Genomic DNA, 23,009 nt, shown 5'->3' on the forward strand with positions numbered 1-23,009 from the left:
GCTTTTTGAATCTTGTTTTATCTCATCAGGAAGGATGTATCATATATGTTGCTAATTTGTGATCCATCTTCCCCATTGCCTCGCTCCTTATATAATTCTTTGTAGTAGTCTTCTGCTATTTGAATTATGCCTTCTCTGCTATTTATAAGCACACCATCACTGTTCTTCAGATTCAGTATCGTTTGTCTTTCTGTATTACTGAAATTATTACGGCTAATGACTTGTCCCAGATAAGTATATGAATCTACCTTTCAATACTGCTCCTTCGATGATTATATCCCTTTCTGTGGATACTTGCTCATCATTACTTTTGTTTTAACCTTATTCATCTTTAGACCGAAATCCTTACCAACTCTGCATAATTGATTAAGATTTTCATGACTGCTGATTTAAGTCCTTTGTTTTCCCTTAATGATTGTTCTGCTTTCCTTGTGTTAAATCTTATGTCTTCTCTTTCTAATGGCATTGCATAACTCAGTATACTCAATTTTCTCCTTGTCCATGTTTATCTTGCTCTTCATTTGTCATCTTTGGTTCATTATGAGAAGTGTTTCTTGACTAATTTTTTCTTCTTTGGATTTCTTTTTACCTATAGGTCTTTTAGGTTTTATCACTTTCAGAAAGTTGTATTCCTCATCGATACGTTGGTCCTGAAAGGTCTGAAAAGTTCAAACTTGTTCTTAAGTTCCAGTACATATTGCTTTTTCTTCTCTTCTGTTATCTGAAGGACCTTTGTATTATTTACTCAAGTTAATTTTTTTCCCTTTCTTTTCTTACATCCATATCAAGTGTGTATCTTACCATTCTGTGATCACTTCCAACATTTACCTTGTTCAGGATGGTAACATCTTTCACAGTATATCTTCTCTTTGTGAGGATGAAGTCAATTTCATTTGTTGGTAATCCATTTGAGCTTTTCATTTCCACTTTCTGTTTACCCTTTTCTTGAGAAAAGTGTTCGTTACTGACATTCATCAAGATTCTGCAAATTCCACAAGTCTTTCACATCTTTCATTTTTTTCACCAGTTCCATAATTTCCTATAGTTTCCTCTTTCTGTCCTGTTTTGTCTCTTTACAATCTTAGCATTGAAGTTCCCCCATAATGATAGTGTAGTGAGGTTTCTGTTTGTCTAGAGGTCTCTCAATTTTGGTGTATATTTCTTCATCATGGCTCAATGTTTGTGCATGTATCATTATAATCTGCCAGAGGTAACACTATGTAAATCCATAATCCTCAGATTGGAGTAGTTGAATTTTGATACTTTGTTTTATATAAATGGCAAATCATTCCTGAGTATAATTAACTTGTATCTTTTCTTCTTTTATAGGTTGATAATGATGTATCTCATGTTAATTCATCAGTCTGTAATGTAAATATGTTGGAGATAAATGAGCACGAAATCACAGATTCAAAAGAAAATGTTAATTGCATTCTACCAGACTTAGACTTTGATGAAGTGGAATTTGAAAAACTAGTTCAATCATCAGACAAAGACCCAGAGCTATGTTTATCTAATGAAGATGATGTAGAATTAGAAAATAAGGTCAGTTGATTGAATTTGGTTAAAAACATAAGTATATGGTTTTAAAAGTACATTTCAGTTTCTCGTTATGGTAATTGTGAGCTACGAGAAATAACAGTAAAGAATGGGCTGTAAATCTTATTAGATATAATGCTAACAAATATTCTAAAGCAGGTATTCCCAATGTTTTATAATTAGTACCAACTATATAAAAAAATGCAGTTCTCTTTGATGCTTCTAAAACACTATTACAACAATAGCAGTTTTTTTTTTTTTGTAGCCATTTTCATAATGGCATAACTTATACAGTATGCCACAAAATATACACTATATCTATGTTTTAAGGTGTTATGGTGAACTTCCTTTTTTTTTTATGCATTTCAGTCATATTTTTATGTTTTTCAAATATGGATCAGTGAAATTACAACTTCATAATCTGTATACATTTATGTATAGCAATATGGTCCATCCTTCACATTGGGTATATACAGAGTCAGTCAGAATTGGTGTTTGAGATTTTATATTTCACTTTTTTTGAAATAATAATGGAAAGGTATTCTTATATTAACATAACTTTGAAGTTAAAAATTTTAAGTATGAAAAATAATTTCCTCCAAATGACCGCCTTTGGATTGGACACAATATGTTGGATTTTATAATGTATTTCAGTATAAAGATAGCCACAAGTTACATGGAGAGAGCATAATAGAAACAAAGCATGGTTGAATAGAAAGAACTTTACTGGAAACTGCAAAAGAGGCATATAGTGAGAGGGTCTTTAAAGACAGGAAATTCAGATCACTGTGATGGGCCAAAGGGGGGGGGATTTTTTTTTTTTTGTGAATAAAAGTAATAAATCCTTATTGAATTCTAAAGAAATGAAGCAACAGAAAAATATTGGAAGGATTTTACAAGAGAGAGAGAGAGAGAAAGAGAGAGAGAGAGAGAGAGAGAGAGAGAGAGAGAGAGAGAGAGAGAGAGAGAGAGAGAGAGAGAGAGAGAGAGAGAGAGAGAGAAGCATGCATTAGCACAGGATGAAAATTGCATAAATTAAAAGGGAGGGAGGAAACTATAACTGAAGTAATTAAAAGTGATAAAGGTGAAGTTAGAATACAGATATTTTAGAAGTAGGAGTATGATTTGAAGAAGAGAAAAAGACTGAAATGGAAGATATTTTGGTTACTATCTCTATCATTGGGGTAGAAAAGGCAATGGAAAATATGGTGGCAGGTGTAGATGAAATTAGACATTAAATACCGAGAGCTGGAAGGGAAAATAGTGTCAACATTGTGCCAATACATTTTGTCCAATATATCCTTGTTCTGGGTCTTTAGCTTGCAACAATTTCTTGTTGAAATCAGCATATAGTTTTGCATTGCATTCTCTTCATCAATGCTTACAATTGCCGCGATGTTAGCATTGATCATTACATTGAAGTGATACCATGCGATATAAATTCCAAGAAAGAGTCAATGTTTACATACAAGAAATATCTTTGCTGTTTGCCTTTCAGTCTAGTACAGAGCAAGCTAACACGTTAGCTGCCATATGGCACTATGGTCATATCTCAGCCAGTTTGATTTAGCAAGCTGTGAAACCACCTAGCATGTCACATGCTATTTGTTTATTTGTGCTCTGAGAGATGGCAGATGTTCTCGTAGTACATTGTATCATATGGACCTTTCAAATAGGTGGCCTGGGGAACTCAGATATGATTCTCTCTGCAATTCATGAAGCTGTATTTGCTTATTAAGCCAGAATACCAGTGCATACCTCATGCATTACTGAATGCCTGTTTTTATGTTTCCTTTATTATATTTTAGAGGGGGAACTATATGACAGGTTTGTAAAATACAGGAATGCAAATGTAATAAAGCATAATATTTTGGATTTATAAGGAATAATCTCATGGAGCAAGGTGAAAATTAAAAGTATTTATACTCAACTACCGTATATTCTGGTGTATAAGTAAACTTATCTTTTGCCTTAAAAAAATTTGTTAATAATGTTATATTTGCCATATTTCAACCCCCCCCCCCAGTCATCTCTCATATCTTGCATGGTGTGATTACAATAAAATCTGAATTCAGAACCACGTCTACTTTTTTAATTCAGTTATTTGTACTTCCTTTTACAGTTTGGCATTTTATTACATTGCAGTATTCCCTTATATAAAAGGTCACAAAGTCAAAACCTGCATGCATGAGCGATGACTTATGTATGTATGTGGGAAGCTTTGATTGTGTAACCAAGCCATTCCTTGTTACCTCTTTAGTACTGTACTGCAAATTGGTTTCTCTGTGCCACAATATGGAAACACATTTGCTATAAGAAAATATCTGCCAACTCTCCAGATCTACAATGGAGAAGCCATGTTTTTACAAAAACTCAGTTTTTATCCATCTTTTCACAAAAAAAAATTATAAAACTGTTAAAATTGGAATTTTTAAAAAAAAATTGCAAATTTCTGTTTATTTTTGTTAATAATTTGACCATCATGTGAACTGTGGCAGTGTAAGTTGCAAAATAAAAATGTGAGATAGTGTAGTTCTCTGCTATGTGAAATAATTTCATAATATTCATGTAGTTAAACTAATTAACAGTGTTTTCCAGTAACATGCCAAAGAAATGAGACTTAATTTCAGAAGGCATATATGAAAGATTTTCCATGTATTGTAAATAGTAAAGTATTTGTCATATAGTGCAAGGAATTCACAGGTTTTTGCTGCACTGGCAAAAAAAAAGCAGATAACAAAACAAAAATTATATACTCCCCCTCCCCAACAACACAGGTAACTATCCAATTGACCATTGAATTTATTCAAACTGTCAGCCTCAACTAGAGAAGATAGATAGTCGTACCTGTGAGGGAAATTTGTTCCCATAATCAACGACTCGCTGACTAAAAGAAAACTTCCTGCAATCTAATCTAAACCTCAACCCATGTAATTTGAATTTGTGACCCCTAGTCTTGGAATTCTTTATAACAATGAGAATTCCACCTTCATTCATTTTACTAATCCCTCTCAGAGCCTTGTAAACCTCAATCAGGTCTCCTCTGAAGTACCTGATTGCCAAGCTCTGTAGCCCACATAATCTGAGTCTTTCTTCATACGGTCATCCTTCTGCCGATCTCACCATTTGAGTTGCCCGTCTTTGGACTCTTTCAAAATCTCAGTCTTTTTTCAGATGAAGTCTCCATACTTCAACACAGTATTCCAAATGTAGTCTTACAGTTGCCTTATACAATGAGATTATTACCTCCCTATCTCTACAGGATAACGTTCGATAAATCCTGTTCATAAAATCTGATAATGGTAATGTGTTTGCCTTGTGCTGTATATAGGTGTGATTTTTCAATTTCAAGTGATGGAAATGTGATGTAATCAGATACTTTCAAACAAAATTTGTTAATATGCTTAAGTACATCAGGAGGTACATAGAAAGAAATGCAAAAATAGGTGTAACATTTCATAGTGACAATGGTGTTATGCATGTTGGATGTTTATTTGCATCTTTTGTCATAGAGAATAACCTTCCTGTGATTTGTGCTGACCATGCGAGCATATGCTTTCCAATAGTGAAATAGCAAAAGTAGTTGTGGAAGTGCAAAAACAACAGGCATTGTTAGTGGAATTGCACGGATAGGGAGAGAAGTAGGATTGGTGGCACTGAAAAATGGCTATTTTTTATTGCTAAAGCAGCAATAATCAAAGTGGTTCTAAATTATATCCCATTTTTGTAATAAAGAAAAAACATAAAATCAAACGCAGCGTGATCTAAGTGCCATCATTGGAAGGTAACTCTACAGGGTACAACAGTGTAGATGTTCTAAACAACCTGAAAGCATATTCCAAAGGTGTTTTTCCTTCTGCTTGGAAATTTGCTCATATCCAGCCAGTTCCTAAAAAGGGTGACAAATCCCTCCCATCCAATTATCGTCCCATTGCGATTACTTTTACTCTTTCTAAAGTAATGGAGAAATCAATTAACGGCCAACTCTTAAAACTACCTTGAAACCTTCCGTCTGATCAACGATCGCCAGTATGGATTCCGTCAGTGTCGATCCACTGGTGATATTCTGGCTTATGTTACCCATTTATGGACTAATTCAATGGAAAGGTTCGGTGAAACACAAGTAGTTGCTGTTGACATCTCAAAGGCTTCAAGCTTCCATTTTATGGTTTGCCAACTGTTTTTATTAATTGGTTATCCAGTTTTCTCTCTGATCACTCACTGAGGGTGATGGTAGATGGCTCACTGTATTCTAACTTCTCCACTAATGCCGGTGTTCCTCAAGGTTCAGTTCTTTCCACCACTCTTTTCCTCTTGTATTTTAATGACCTTCTTCCATTGACTGGAAATCCTATCCATAATTTTGCCGATGATAGCACATTGCATTCCACTTTCCATTTTGAGAAACCTTGTCCTGCTCAATCAGCTTCAATTTTTCGAAAATTTGCTACCAATTCCTTAAATGCCGATCTTCGGGTAATTCTCCAGTGGGGCAAAGACAACTTAGTTGATTTCAACCCTTCTAAAACTCAGTCTTGTCTTATATCTCACAAAACGGATTCTTCTGCTCCTATGCTTATCTTTAGTGACACTCCGATTTCTAGACAAAATGATATATCTCTTTTGGGGATTACCCTGACTTCTAATCTCTCTTGGTACAAGCACATTACAAATATTGCTTCCTCTGCATCTAAAAAACTTTTTTCTCTTTCGCTCTTGCCGTTACTTTTCTTCCAGACAGCTGCTCACTCTGTATAAATCGCAAATCTGCCCTGCCATGGAATATTGTTCCCACATCTGTGGTGGTGCCCCGAAAACCTCTCTCAGGCTTCTTGATTCCATTCAGAAGAGGGCAGTTAGGTTAATTAATGATTCATCTCTAACAGAGTCTCTCCACTCGCTTTCTCGTAGACGTACTGTTTCTGCTGCATGCCTCTTCTACAGATACTTCCATGGGCACTGTTCTTCCGAACTGGCTTCTATAATTCCCACTCTCTCTTTCAAAATAGTCCGAACACGTGCCGCCGCCAGCCAACATCCATTTACTGTCCAACTTCAAACCCACAGAAACAACTTTTCATCTTCCTCGTTTATTCATTCAACTTCTGTTTTCTGAACAACCTTCCTTCATATGTATTTCCTGAAAATTACAATCTACAGAAGTTCAAGTCCAATGTCAACAAATATCTTCTTTCGTCTTCTCAACCTCCAACCCAAGCACGGTACTAAGTACTATAGGTTCTAATACCTCTCGTGTTTGGGGTTCTCATAACAAAAAAAAAAAAAAAAAAAAATGGGATTTCTTAAAAAAACTGTCGGACACTTAGGGCTATACTAGATGGGTGCTTAGCTTAAAGGGGTGGTGTCAGCTGGCATTGTAAATGCATCCCAAACAGCAAACTACATGGGGTATTTCTAACATTGCATTGGATACCACTTGCAACTCACTTTTTCTAGTCACAGTTTCGAGATGGATGTTGTTGTTCAAGTTGGATGTATTGCGCATTTATGTATACAGTTAATTGCGAGTAGAAAGCGAAAATGACAATGGTGGATAAATTCAAATAGGGTAAAAATAGGACAGTTTTATATTATGTTTGAAACGCTTAGGAAGTTTCCCGAGAAGTGTTTTTTTTTTTTTTTTTTTTTGCACAATGTCAATACAGAGTTTTGATGAACTTATAATGTTAATTAGTTAAAAAAAAATTGCAAAATTTGATACCGTGATGCAGAAATCAAAACAAACTACCATTTCACTGCAATAGACATTGGTGCTTTGAATGTTTTTAAAAATTCAAATTTTGGTAGATGATTACTAATGAAGCAACTTAATTTGCTGTTAAATAGAGCTCTTCCTGGTACAAATGAGCCAGCAATGCAATTTGTTTTTGTAAGGGACAAAGCATATGGACTGACTGAAAATGTGATATTACCATATCCATCAAAAAATTTGAGCAGTGAGCAAAGAATTTTCAATTATAAATTATCTCAAGAAAGGCAACTTGTAGAATGCATGTTTGGAATATTGAGCAATAAGTTGCACATTTTTCACTCTAGCATATTACTAAATCCCCATTTTGGTAACCATGTAATAAAAATTGTTGCATTTTGCATAATTTTGAAAACACTAACTTTTGAGATGGAAGAGGGAATGGAAATGACAACAGTTGGAGAACGGTCTTCAGGCATGTCAATAAGGTATTCTTTTTCTGCATATTTCAACAGTGTCAGTGCCCCTTCATGACAAAATACTAGAATATAATTACAATAAGATATATCCTATTTTTTAAAATAAATATTAGTATTTAGGAGAAAATTTAAATTCTGAAAAATAAGAAACTATGTACAATGAATTTGAATTAAATGTATGTGGCAATCAAAAGATTTTCAAAATTATTTAATACTTTTCCCCACAATAAATTTCATTAAAACCCTATGTTAGTCCAGGGTAATTCTTTAATGCCATGTTGTACAAGGCAGGCCTCCTTTCCACCTCACATATAAATTTCTCGGTGTCAAACATAGTCTTCTCCAAATAATAACAAACAAACAAATGAAGGATGAAGGCCAACCACCCCATGCACGGGGTGAATTTCTTCTCAAATAATATAAATGGCAAGTTGCTGGTGCTTTTAATACCTCCGACGGCATCAGCAGGCATTGAATGCCAGCTACTGTTGTCCAACAACCCATCTAGTTTGCATGCCCTTTCTTTCTTCCTGTAAAACTGGGCATTCAAAGGCATTTCCAGTGCCATGCTTTAAGTGCTCATCTAGTATAACCCTTAGTGTTGGTGATGTGCCTGCCACGTTAGGCATAAAAACTAGTAGAAAGGATAGTAAAAGAGGAGAGCAAGCACTTGGTGATAATAGGCTATCTTTCTCATGTTATTAATGTGTGCCAAAAAAGGGAGCTACCGTATTTCCCCATGTATAAGACGCACCTTTTTTTGAAAAATTTGGGGTCTAAAAACTGGGTGCATCTTTTACAGTGTTTGTAGATTTTTTTTACTTGCATTTCCCGCTTTTTCGTGCTTGTTGTCTTTGCGCTCATTGTTTCGCACTTGTTACCGCTATATTAGGTTACGTTTTGCCACGTTCTGCCCAGAAATGGCTCAAAAAAGATTTTCGTACAGTGCTGAATTCAATTTAAAAGTGATCCAGTTTGCAAAAGTGAATGGAAATCGTGCTGCTGAACGTAAGTTTGGTCCTCCTCCAACTGAGAAAACAGTCTGAGACCGGCTACGGGAAGAAGAAACCCTACTGAAAACGCCACGGCAGAAGAAATCCATTAGAGGCAGGTCAGCAAAATGGCCTGATTTAGAGAGGGAATTGAAGATATGGATTGAGAGCAAAGGGCAATTGGAATTCCTGTGTCCACAAAGATGGTTCAGCATGAGGCAAGAAGAATTGCTGATGAAAAAGAAGTTACCGATTTCAAAGGAGGACACAATTGGTGCTTCAGGTTCATGAAACGGAATGGACTAAGCATGCATACACGCACCAGACTTGTCCAAAAGATGCCTGCAAGCTATGAGCAGAAGGTCCTTGAATTTCATCGTTTTGTCATTCAACGGGAAGACACATCAGTTTGAGTTGGGACAGATTGCAAATATGGACGAAGTCCCCCTTCAATTTGGTGTCCCAAGTAAGAGAACTGTTGATAAGAAGGGGGTGAAAACTGTAACTGTGAAGACAAGAGGACACAAAAAGAGCCATTATACAGTTGTTTTAGCTTGTGCCGACGGAACCAAGCTGCCTCCTATGCTGATTTTCAAACGCAAAACAATGCCAAAAAGAAGACATTCCTCGAGGAGTGATTGTCCATGTTCGTGACAAGGGTTGGATGGATCAGGATGGGATGAAGATCTGGTTTGAGAAAGTTTGGAGCAGGAGGCCAGGTGGGCTCTCACGCAAACCTGCCCTATTGGTGCTTGATCAGTTCAGGGCACGCATAACAAAAAAAATACAAAGAAGATTGCTGCAGAGCAAAAAACAAAACTTGCTGTCATACCTTGACATCCTAGCTCCAACCATTGATGTCAGCATTAACAAACCCTTCAAAGCTGACATGAGAGACGAATGGAACCAATGGATGAAGTCTTCTGGGGACAATTTGACACCAGCAGGAAGAGTGAAGAAACCAACTATGGGAGAAGTTTGTACCTGGGTGAAAAGATCCTGGGATAATATCAAGATTGAGATAGTTGTCAAGTCATTTAAGAAGTGTGGCATTTCAAATGCCATAGATGGAACTGAGGACGAGGCAATATATGAAGACAGTGATTCGTCATCAGATACAGATGAGGACAAGCTAATGATGGGAGTTTTGACAGTGATGAGTTGTATGAATTTTATGATGAATAAAACTTGAGTTCAATAACTTTATGTAATACATTTTTTTTTTTTTTTTTTTTCCAAATTTCGGACCCTAAAATTAAGGTGCATCTTATACATGGGGAAATACGATATATGCCTTCCTGTGAAAGTGGATGAAGACTTACTGCTATCTAGAGAAGATAGATAGTAGTAAACAGAGAATATAAATAGTAGATACAAAAGCACTTAAGGCACTCCGCTTTAGATACCACTGAATTAAGAAAGATTTTGAAGATGTGTTTATGTTAGCATTGGTAGAGGCATATGATGCAAGAAAGCAAGCTTATGCAGCATCAGCCAAAAAAAAAAAAAAAAAAAAAAAAAAACACCCCTTATTTCACCCATCCCTTCACTCCAAATGTTTGTCAAGTTCTGCCTTGAATCTATTTAAGCTATCAACTTCTACAACAACAGATGGAAGTTTGTTCCAGCAATCAAACACCTGCTGGCTAAAGTAGGCCGCCGTAGCCTAGTGGTCAGGCGCGCGGGTGCATAAGTACACGTGCCTTGAGTGACCGGGGTTCAAGCCCGTGACTGCTGAATACGGTGCTGTTTCTTGCATTCTGTCTATTTGTGAACTCCTCTGACCGTTTGGTCGTCCCGGAGTATAAACAGAAATTTTATTTATTTATTTAAAGGCAAACTTCCACACATCTATCCTACAACTGTCTTTCCTCAGTTTGAATTTATGCCCTCTCAGGCGATTATTCTGAGCAAGAGGAAGAATCCCATCCGCATTGAGCATGCTCAAACCATTCAAGTCTTTATACACCTCAATAAGACCATCTCGCGGGTGCCTAGTCTCCAGACACTGTAATTTGCAAAATTTAAGCCTTGCTTCATAAGAGCAACCCTTTGTTCCAGTTGTCCTCTGAATCGCAGCCTTTTGAAATGTACTGCTTGTTTGATGTTTGTGGTCAGTCCGGAATGGGACATGATATTGCCAAGGGGAATGTCTGTGTGTATGCACGCGATGTAAGGAGTGTGAGGAAATCAGGCGCCAGATCAGCGTTGTTATGGGCCTATATGAGAGCTTGAAGGACAGAGTGGATGCCCTCGATGGATTTAAATTGAGGGGGCCCATCAAGCTCTCAGCTACCCACATCAATGCCAGAGCTTGCACTTGAACATCACGCAGCACAGTGGCAACCCCCAAGGCAGAATGTGCTGATCCCAAAGCAACTAGTTGTTGTCGGTGACGCTATTGTCAGGGAAACGGCGAACATATTATACAAAAAGGATAGGTGGAACAGGACCGGGGTATGTTTGCCAGGGGCAAAAGTTGATGACGTTGTAGAGCAGATATATTTTAAGAACTCAAAAGGTGATATTGTTGTACACATTGGCACTAATGATATTAAGAGTAGGAGACTGCTGGAATTACTTAACAAGAACAGGTCAATGTTGAAAAAAAAGCCGCGAGTTAGGGTTGAATTTGAAAGCGTCTGTAATTCTGCCCAGACACGATATGAGGGAGTATATGATGAGAGCCTTGTCAATTAATTCGGCCCTGGAGAGATTGTGCAAGGCTCAAGGGGTAGAATTTTTCTCAGCTCGGTCTGTGCTTGTTTACAGGAGAGACTGCATCTACAGGGGTATAGGATACACTTAAATAGAAAGGGTGCAAGAATATTTGCTGATACTATAGAGGCAGTGTTAGGTGGGTTCGAAAACTGCTAGCTTAGGGGAATACATGGACTAATAGATTAACAGTAGCCGCTGGCAGAGGTGAAAGTGATTCTTTCACTGCTTTTATTGGAATGAGCAACAGCCTGGAAAACAAAGTGCAGGGGATTCCAGAGACTGCTGGGAATCATTGTGGAACAAGTAAATACATGGGTTATGTGTTAGGGTGGCTAAAAATAGGAACAGGTGCATGTATACTTGCGTGTACACCAATGCTAGGATTTTGGTAAATATATTTGATGAATTTGAGGTGTTGGTCAAAACATCAAAGGCATCAATTGTTGGGATATCAGAGAAGTGGTGTCACACAGATATAAGGAATACAGAAGTGGAATTTGGGGAGTATAATGTGTACAGAAAGGATAGAAAGGGAGGAGGGGTTATGCTATTAGTTAAGAAACACATAAAATCCAAGGAAGTACAGCCAATTGACATCACTGGACAGTGCAGTGTCAAGTCAGTTTGGTGTGACATAAGCACTGGGAAAGCAAAATTGGGAGTAGGAATGTATTATAGGCCTAATGACTCTGATGAGTATAATACACAGCTGTACAGAGAAATAGAGTGGGCCAGTAAATCAGTGTGTCTTATAATGTGGGATTTTAATTCCCCAGGTATTGACTGGAATTTGTGGGTTGGTCACTCTCGTACTAGCAAGGCTTTCGTGGATTTATTGGATGATTATTTTCTACAGCAGCATGTTCGGGAGGCAACTAGAGAGAGTAATACTCTTGATCTGATTATCAATAGTGATTCTTCATGCATTAAGAATCGGCAGATAAAGGAATCACTAGGAGGTAGTGATCACAGTGTATTGATGTGGGATTTACTTAAAGACATAACTAGCATCAGGTAAAGGGAAGAATTTTTGCTTTCGTAAAGGTGACTACAGTGATCTTAGATTTTTTAAATTCTATACGGTGGGACCAAGTCATGATGTTACCAACAGCAAATTTAAAATGGGAAGCATTCAAAGAATTAATCTTGGACGCTACTAGGCTTTTCATACCAACTAAGAAATATTGTTCAAGGTTTAGGCCTAAATGGATATCAGATGAGCTAATGAGACATGTGGCAGAGAAGAAAAATGCATGGGATACATATAAATTAACAGGTGACATGGAAGCCTATGATAAGTATAAGCTGGTGTGTAACCAAGTCACAAAAGAGGTTATGCAGGCAAAGGCAGATTACGAGAAATCTTTGGCAAAGGATGCATAGAAAAACAGCAAAGAGTTCTTTACTTATGTAAACTCTAGGAGGAAGGGGGTGAATCAGATTGGTCCACTTGATATCGATGGTTCAACTGTTGATGATCCTACCCAGATAGCTAACAAACTAAATGAGTATTTTGCATCTACATTCACACATGAGGAGTTATTCAGGGAGGGGAATGCCAGAGGTGTATTCAACTCTGGCATTCTAGAGTTGAATACACCTTGTAATAACTGAGAGTGAAATGGAGGAGAAATTGTTGAAGATAAACACAAGGAAGGCACCTGGGTGGATGGAATATATCGAGTTATATTAAAGGAGGCGGCAAAGGAAGTAAGCAAACCCTTAGCCATAATTATGAGAGCTTCCCTAGACTCAGGGGAGATACCCACGGACTGGAGATGTGCAAATGTGACCCCAATCCACAAAGCAGGAGGCCGACCGGGTTAGCTGGGTGGGTAAAGTTCCTCCCTGGCAACTCAAAGGTCGCGGGTTCGAATCCCGCTTCGGGCTAGGATCAGAGTACTGCAAAAACCTTGGGAGGTGCATTATGGCCATAGAAGCCGATGCGCCAACAACTAACTAACTAAAGAAGAGAGCAAAAAAAAAAAAAAAAAAAAGCAGGATCAAATGGGGAGACAGGTAATTACAGACCTGTTAGTTTAACTTCTGTTCCAGGGAAATTAATGGAGGCACTGGTTAAAGAAACATTGCAGGATCATCTAGACAAGACTTCAGTTATAGCTCGGACACAGCATGGGTTTGTTAAGGGGAAGTCTTGTCTGACTAAGATGATTGTATACTATGATGTAGTAACAAAGGAACTGGATGCAAAGAATAACTTTGATATCATATATTTGGATCTTAGAAAAGCCTTTGATACTGTTGCACCTGGAAGACTGCTGCACAAATTGGAGCAGTGTGGCATTGGAGGCAAATTGCTGCTATGGATAAAGGGATGCTTGAGTGGGAGAAGACAGAGTGGTAATCAATGGACACTGCTCTTTGTGGACTAATGTTATTAGTGGAATCTCTCAGGGTTCAGTGTTGGGTCCATTGTTGTTTTCTGTATTGATAAATGATATCGATGATGGTATATCAGGCTTAATGTCCAAGTTTGCAGACGATACAAAGGTTGGCAGGGTTGTTAATGACACTAATGACAGTACACTGCTGCAACAGGATCTAGAAAAGTCGAGCAGATGGGCTGAGAGGTGGCAAATGAAGTTTAACATTGACAAATGTAAAGTACTACATATGGGAAGCAGTAACCCCAGAGTAACCTATCAACTGTGTGGTGATAGTGGTAGAGAATGAAAAGGACCTGGGGGTAATTGTGCAGGCAGATATGAAGTTCTCTGAGCAGTGCAGACGAGCTGCAAGAGTAGCTCATGGTGTCTTGTCAATGATATACATGAATTTTTCTAGCAGGAATAAGGAAGTGATTATCCCCCTTGTATTAGGCAATGGTCAGGCCACACCTTGAGTACTATATACTGGTCTGGAGGCCTCATTTTAAGAAGGATGTAGAGCTGCTGGAATGTGTACAGAGAAGGGCAACAAGATTAGTGAATGGAACAAAGGGTTGTTCTTATGAAGAAGGGGTTAAGTTTTGTAAATTAGTGTCTGGAGACTAGGCACCTGCGAGGTGATCTGATTGAGATGTATAAAGCCTTGAATGGTTTGATCTTGTCCAATGCGGATGGGATTCTTCCTCTTGCTCAGAATAATCGCCTGAGAGGGCATAAATTCAAATTGAGGAAAGAGAGTTGTAGGATAGATGTGTGGAAGTTTGCCTTTAACCAGCGGGTGGTTGATTGCTGGAGCAAACTTTCATCTGTTGTTGTAGAAGTTGATGTCTTAAATAGATTCAAGGCAGAACTAGACAAATATTTGGAGCGAATGGATGGGTGAAATGTGTTCCCGTGTGTTAGCTGATGCTATATAAGCTAGCTTTCTTACATCGTGTGCCTTTGCTAATGTAATGCTAGGTCTCATATATGACCTGTGCTGTTTTGATTAATTAATTTCCCATTTATAGTCAGGTCATTTATTCACCTGTGCCTTATTCTAGTTAGTATGATTAGCATTCAAAATATTGCAACATATTCCTTATGCACCATGATAAGTGATAGCATTTCTGCTGCAAAGATAGAGAACAGTGTGTCTTCTTTAGGAATGTCCCATGTTATTGTGTACACTCTTGTGTGTGTGTGTGCACTGTAGGTCAAACTAAATTTGAATTCTTACCAATTGGGTCACATCATTAAAATCTTTATGGATTGCTGGATCTCTTCTCCTGAAACAAAACAAAATCACAAGGCATATAAGAGAGCAACAGTCATTTACAAGGAACAATTATAATGATATATCAGGGTCTTACAAACAACTGCACCCTTGAATGACAGTGTAATTCAAATATTGATGTAATTATGGCTAAGTGACTGAAAAGTGGTTTCCAAAGCTAGCTACACAGTTCTCAAATGCGAAGTTTTGATTTTTGGTATGAGTGATCAGTTACAAAATGAGAATAAATGAAAAACACGTGAACCATGTTTGTTGTTTTTTGTTTTAATAAAAAAACAAAACAAACTATATTATTCAAAAGTAGATTTAAACTTAATGCATTTCCTACAGTTGTGCCTCTTTTAAGACTAAGGTGGCTGCTTTGAAAGCACTCTCTTTTAAAGAAAATGCTGTTTAAAAATTTAGTTTAGTCCTATCTCTTTAGCTTTTGATGGCATCAGCATTCGAATAAAGTTCTAAGTTTGGGTTGTCCACCAGCAACCATTCCTTTAATTTTCTTTAAACCATTAACCTGTTAACCATTCCTTTAATTTTCTTTAAATTGTATGAAGTGTGCTTCTTTTGGAAGGCTCTGTATCAAAAATCTTTTATCTTGTTCTCTCTTGGATACAAGCATTTAAAAAAAATGCTCCTTCATGACCAATATTCCCAAAATTATAAACATCTGTGAAATGTTCCTTCAAAAGAAGCCAAATGAACTCTGTGCTTAGCCTCATGTCATGAATGTTGCAATTATGCAAATCTAAAACTGTGAAATTCAAAAAAATTCACAATTCTTATCACTGGAGAATATGCCTAACATGAGAAGCAAGTCTTTTTCTTTCAGAGTGAGAACAAATATCAAGATAATCTTCAGTACCTTTTACCTTCAAGGCTAAATTGATACTCTAAGCTTTAAGCCATACTCTTGTTCTATTTTTTGTTTCTCTTCTCCAAATATTGTCATGTCAAGTATGCTTTTGGACATCAGCACTAGCAACACCAGTGGTGAGAAAATGAAACTCGGCTGTATCATTATTCAACGTGGAGAAAACTAACTAAGCTTATATTTATATAATGTATATGAAACCATATGTTGTTATAATAACAATATCTGGTTTCACATAAAAGAACATACACAGAGGCAATTTTCTAAATCATACATTTTTTTTTTAACAATAAGATATATGCTTTATTAAGGCATTTGTTTTTATTTTACTGTTGACAAAGAAAATTAACATCAGTTATAATTAATATAGACACAGGGGAAAAAAAAAATTAGAATCACTTCTAAATTAAAAGTCAATTCTTCATTTTGTAATAAGACAAGTTTCCATATTTTAATAACATACTTTTGAGAGAAATTTCATTATTTCCTATTTAAAGATAATAAAGTTCTCAAACTTATGTTGGTTTAATTATGTTTATTTCTGATTTGGAAATATGTACATAATGAAGTCAAACATTTCAGTAATTTTTTACCACTTCTTCAGTGACAGCAATATCACCATCACAAAAGGTCAAAAGAACTTATTTTAGAAAGAATAAGTTCTTATGATATAAGTGTGACAGTGATATTGCAAAGACAGCTGTCACTGAAGTGGTAAGAAAATACCACGACATGTTTGATTCCATTATGTACATATTTCTAAATAGGAAATAAACATAATTAAACCAATTTAATTTTGAGTACTTTATTATCTTAAAATAACACAGTTTACCTACGCACCATGGCACTCAAGGAAAATATCCTTATTTCTTTTTGAACAAAAACCGAAGTTAACTGTCTTCTTGACAATATCATAGAGTTTGCTTTAGTAAGGATATTTTTTCACCTGTGAATTGTAAATATATTTGAGTTGGCTGTCCTTAATGCCATATCAGTTTTTTAATAGATGGCCATGGGGCTAAATGTGTATAAAACACTTCACAATTTTAATAAACTGTATTATCCTGATCTGCCATTATAATATCTTATAGTTTATTAGCTTGTCATCAGCTTATATATACTCGGTATTGTTAATTTATTTATTACTTGCATGTTATATATATGTTACTATTACAATTGATGAATTCTCATAATCTGCCCCCCTTTTTTTTATTGCTTGTGATTAAATAATATTTTTTACAGAGGATTTAATTCTGCAGACCATTTTCAGTAACTCTACATTGAAAATCATTCTAGCTCTATAAACTTGTCACTTTTGTGCCACAAAAAATCAAATCAAATCATTCTTGCTCATTCTTGGACTGATGTATTTTTCACATTGGGGTATTCAGGAAGAAGACAAAAGTTGCTTGTCCAGAATATTAATAATTGGGCTGCATCATTTAACTTTTTGTTTTTTGATTATGACACTGTCACATAAATAAGTGTTTTGTAGATGTGCATAACAAATGAGTGCATAAACATGGAACAAATTAATATTAAACTTGTTCCTGTTTGATAAATTTGTTATTTTAAATTTTAGAATCCAGTTAAAAAGAAAAAAAGAAAGAAAACTGATTCACTGGTTAATTTACGTGTTCTGAGCATTGCTTTAACAGCAGTAGACAATGAGAGTAAACAGAACTCAGTAGATATAGAGGTGAGTATTAAATGTTGGTTTCTCTCCTCATCCTCTCGTATGGCAGTAAACCATAGTTCATTCTGCTGTCAGTAAAATTTAGTTAAGAAGTCTAAAGGGATTCAAATAAACTTCTTTGATTTACTAATAGATATTTGCAGCTACTTATTCCTCTTGCCTATTCAAGACAATCTAGAAAGCGTGAACTTGTCATTGGTTTCAAAGAACACTGTGTATGAGAAGTATATTTATACTGGGGAGGGGGGGGTATAACAAGAAGACACCAGTAGCATGAAACAGGTGCACACAACAAATGGCATTCTCTCACTTTTCTTAGTGAAGTAACAGTACAGGCATAGCATCAGTGTTAGCAATATAGACCGACATTGAGGAATACTTATCACTTCTGCACATTTAATGAATTGAGTAACTGTCCATCAAGTGAGATGTAGATCTGAGTGATCTTTGCTTTGTGATAGTATCATTCAGCTCTAAGTGCCTAAACCAGTGATTTTTAACTTTTTGAATGATATGGGCCACCTTTAAATTGAACAGATTTTATCTAGATCACTAGTATCTTTTACACCCTTTGATTTTTATTAATATAATCATATAACCCTAATTGATATTATGGAAGTACAGCCAAACTTGGTTATAATGAGCACAAAGCCATAATGATTTTAATTTACGTTTACTCCCATACAATCGCTCATTGTTATAACAGTGCGCGATTATAACACTGTTATAACTTACTACACGGATATACCATGTAGTAAGTTATAACAGAATATTGCATAGTTACCAAAATTTGTAAACTATGCAACATTCTTAATTGCTCAGGTAGCTGAAAAAACCCAATTCTTGGAATAGACAAAAATGAAAAGGGCGACTTAGCTTTTACGACCACCCGCAATTGGTTAGCAGCCGGTATATGACCTCGTCCTTTCGGAGATGGGGCTATACAATAGTGCATTGGCATTCTGCTTGTTGCATTACCCTATTTACAGATTGTCTTGTATTCACTGAACCATAAATTTATTTCGGGACTTCTAAGAATTTTGTATGCAGATCACTTTACTGTCATTTTAAAGTAAAATCCAGTTAAAAATGAACCCTTCCTTCGGAAACCTGTCTACTAACAAAAGAAAGTTTCTCTCGATTTGCAAAAAAAAAAGTCAAAATTATTCGTGAGTTAGAACATGGTGCAAAAAATGAAGTGTGTAAAAAGTTCTCTTCGTCCTCTTCAACAGTATCGACATTGTTGAAAAATAAACATGTTTATATATCCGCACTGGAAAAGAACATAACTGAAAAAGGGGAAAAAAATTAGAAAGTACAAGGTTACAAATGTCGATGAAGCATTGCTTCAATGGTTCACTACACAAAGAAGTGTTAGATTTTTAATAGACGGTCCCCTATCTTGATGGCTCAAGCAGAAAAATTTGCTAAACAATTTGGACGTGACGATTTTGTACAAAGGGTACTAGGAAAGTTTTGCAATACAGCTTTGTTTATTTAATTTTTTCAAAGTAATTTCCTCTACATTCAATACACCTCTCCATCCTCCGAAACCAATCTTTAAACCAGTTCTGCCAAGTTTCACTAGGGAGTGAAGCACACTCGTTGTCCCAAGCCCGTAGAAGGTCCTCATCACTGGAAAACCGCCTCCCTTTTAGCTTCATTTTCACATGCGGGAACAGTGCAAAGTCGCAGGGAGCAAGGTCTGGACTGTAGGGAGGGTGTTCGAGAAGTTTCAGTCCTGTCGTGGTCAAATATTCGGTGCAGGCTTTGGCGCGGTGAGCTGCAGCATTATCGTGATGGAGGTACCAGGTGTCCATTCTTGACTTTGGCCGCAGGTTCTTCATAGATCCAATGACTTTAGGCAGGCATTGTTCAGTATACCACTTAGCTGTGACTGTCTTCTGCGTGTCCAAAACGACACGTTCCACAATTCCACTCTATTTGAAAAATACAGCTATCATTTTCTTCTTTACAGATCGGGATTTTCTGACAATTACGGGTGTGTCGTCATCATCAAAGACCCAAACTTTGTTTTGAGCCTTGGTCGGCAGATCGTAATAGTACAGCCAAGTCTCGTCACCTGTCACGATGTTGTTCATATACCGAGATTGTCCCTTATCAAACTTTTTTAACATCTCCCGGCACCAAGTCACACGTCGTGTCATCTGCTCTTCAGTCAGTTGATGCGGCACCCAGAGAGAACAGTTTCTTCACGTGCATATGTGAACAAAGAGAACAAAGTTTCTTCACGTGCAAATGATCTTGCAGAATCGAACGAATTGCTGGTGCATTTAGGCCCAAAGTATCCTCTATCTGTTGGTAGGTCACTCGCCTGTTTTCGTCAAGCATTTTCCTCACAGCAGCAACGTTTTCCTCCGTAACTGACGTTTGTGGCCTTCCCGGCCTCTCAGAATCCTCCAGAGTGAAATTTCCCCTTTGGAATTCTCTATACCACCTGAATATCGCTGTACGATGTGGACAATCATCATCTAGTGCAAGAGTCATTTCTTCTAAGCACTGGTCTATGGTTAAACCACGCACGAAATTATACCGCAAAACTGTCCTTATCTCATTTCGTGACCACGATGCCATTGCAAGCACTTTACACTCTCACTACTAATGAATAACTGAGCCCATCGACTTGGCGCGGCGGCTACTATGCACGTATGAACATGTCTCAACATGCAGCAACAAGCAGCTTCCTGTGATTCATTGTTGCGTCATATTGCAAAACTTTCCTAGTACCCTTTGTATGTAAGAACGGTTGACTGGATAGATTTAAAAACCGAATACAAGCATATTAATACAAATAATATGTAGGTAGAGTGTCAGCTATCTGGAATAATTGATGTTGGACCTCTTCCCAATAGCCAGATTTTCTGGATAATTTTCCTAGTAAGATTAAATAAATTTAATATTTAAATTTAAGATTGAATGAATTTAATCTTGCCTTATGAGACAGTTTAATTAACCTAATTTAAATTAAATAAGGTTAATTAAATATAAAAAAAAATTATAAACCAATCTCAGAAAGCAGAAACATCCATCTGGGCATTTTTATGATTTTTATACAAAACAGGAAAAATAGATTTTTAAACGAGCATGGACAGTCTAATAAATTTCAAATAGATATTTACAGTATACCCAGTTATAAAATATAAGTACAAATTCAGTAGCTTTCGGAACACGTGTCCCTTTATCAACTGACAAATTTGAATACATTACAAGCAAAGTGTGGCACGTTACTCATGCGTCATTGTTGTAGCACGGACGTGTGCTGCCTTACGCCAGTGATCATCCATCAATAAAACGGTTGTCTCTAGGATGGGATGTATACGCATGCCTTTCTGGCGATTTAATGCCTTGGGGTTGTTTATTATGTTTAGTGACTCTAGCCATAGGCGGTGGCGAAAGTGTCGCGCGTGGTCCACTATCTCAAAGTCGCGCTTGGGGTCAAGATCGTGGTTGGTAGCCCAAAAATGTTCTGCAAGCACGGACTGGTCAGTTTCGGCAAGCCGGATTGCTCTGTCGTGTTCCGTGAGGCGATCCTGGAGACGTCTCGATGTCTCACCTACGTAGCAACTGTTACAGGCCCTACAGGTGATACGGTACACTACATTGCTGCGTAAGACAGGTGTGACAGGGGTCTTCACACTGGAGACAAGTGAACGTAGGTTCCTACTGGGTAATTGCACACATTTGATGTTGTAACTTCTCAGGATCTTCGAGATATGTCCTGACACTCCTGGATAGTACGGAATGTAGGCGGACGATATGCCGACTTGCTTCGGAGGTCTTGGGTTGGAAGTAAGTTCTTGTGCCTGTAACAAGCATCTGTTTAGTACATGGGATGGAAGGCCGACCGGGCTAGCCGAGTGGGTAAAGTACCTGCCCGGCAACCCAAAGGTCGCGGGTTCGATTCCCGCCTCGGGCTTGGATCAAAGTACTGCAAAAAAAAACCTTGGGAGGTGCAATATGGCCACAGAAGCCGATGTGCCAACAACTACCAAATCAAAAAAAAAATCAAAAAACACATGGGATGGATAACCGCATCTGGTTAGGTCCGCCTTCACACGGGAGATCTCGTTACGTCTAATTGTGTCGGTGCTGGAATGGCTCCAGGCTCTGGAGAACAGGGTGCGGGCAGTGCTATTGAGATGGCTTGGAGCGTGGCCGGACCCGTAGTTGGTGAATTGACCGCACCACATGGGTTTGCGGTATACTGAGGTCTCTAGACGTGGGCCTACGCGATGCACTAGCACGTCCAGAAACGGGAGCGAACTGTCCACCTCTGATTCTACGGTAAACTTGATGAAATTGGATAGAGAGTTGAGGTGTTCTAGTAGTACCGTTTCAGAACCACGTGGTATTATGGTAAAAATATCGTCGACGTATCTACACCACGTTGTAATAGGTGTAGGTGGGTTCTGGTGTATCTGCTCCTCCAGATCTTCCATGGCGATGTTAGCTACTACGGAACTGACAGGGGCACCCATAGCAGTGCCATGTACTTGTTTGTAGAGTGAGTCTTCAAAGGTGAAGATGCTGCTAGAGAGGCATAGGTTGAGGGCGGTACAGATGTCATCAGTGCATAGTGACGTCCTGGATTGGAGGCTTAAGTCGCTCTCAAGGAGCCTTCTGGTGCAGTGCAAGGCCTGTTGGACAGGAATCGAGGTGAATAAAACCACGTCAAATGATGCCATGACAGAGTTATCAGGGATTGAAATGTCCTTTATTCACCTCGATTCCCGTCCAACAGGCAGTGCACTGCGCCAGAAGGCTCCTTGAGAGCGACTTAAGCCTCCAATCCAGGACGTCACTATCCACTGATGACATCTGTACCGCCCTCAACCTATGCCTCTCTAGCAGCATCTTCACCTTTGAAGACTCACTCTACAAACAAGTACATGGCACTGCTATGGGTGCCCCTGTCAGTTCCGTAGTAGCTAACATCGCCATGGAAGATCTGGAGGAGCAGATACACCAGAACCCACCTACACCTATTACAACGTGGTGTAGATACGTCGACGATATTTTTACCATAATTCCACGTGGTTCTGAAACGGTACTACTAGAACACCTCAACTCTCTATCCAATTTCATCAAGTTTACCGTAGAATCAGAGGTGGACGGTTCGCTCCCGTTTCTGGACGTGCTAGTGCATCGCGTAGGCCCACGTCTAGAGACCTCAGTATACCGCAAACCCATGTGGTGCGGTCAATTCACCAACTACGGGTCCGGCCACGCTCCAAGCCATCTCAATAGCACTGCCCGCACCCTGTTCTCCAGGGCCTGGAGCCATTCCATCACCGACACA

General features: G+C 37.9%; 1 protein-coding gene across 2 annotated transcripts in view; it reads left to right on the forward strand.

Moving 5' to 3' along the window:
- LOC150084591 (WD repeat-containing protein 43-like) overlaps positions 1-23,009 on the forward strand; it is a 168,738-nt gene that overhangs the window by 126,007 nt on the left and 19,722 nt on the right. Inside the window, exons 10-11 of one of the 2 annotated variants that reach the window (XM_090375342.1) lie at positions 1,330-1,545; positions 17,576-17,692. In XM_090375342.1, coding sequence (XP_090231468.1) covers positions 1,330-1,545; positions 17,576-17,692 — 333 coding nt within the window. The remainder of the gene's footprint in view (positions 1-1,329; positions 1,546-17,575; positions 17,693-23,009) is intronic. The other variant, XM_090375343.1, reaches the window with a different exon arrangement.

The sequence above is a fragment of the Mastigoproctus giganteus genome, chromosome 6, assembly GCF_048544385.1.
Source record: "Mastigoproctus giganteus isolate SK-2022 chromosome 6, ASM4854438v1, whole genome shotgun sequence".
Classification (NCBI taxonomy): Eukaryota; Metazoa; Arthropoda; class Arachnida; order Uropygi; family Thelyphonidae; genus Mastigoproctus; species Mastigoproctus giganteus.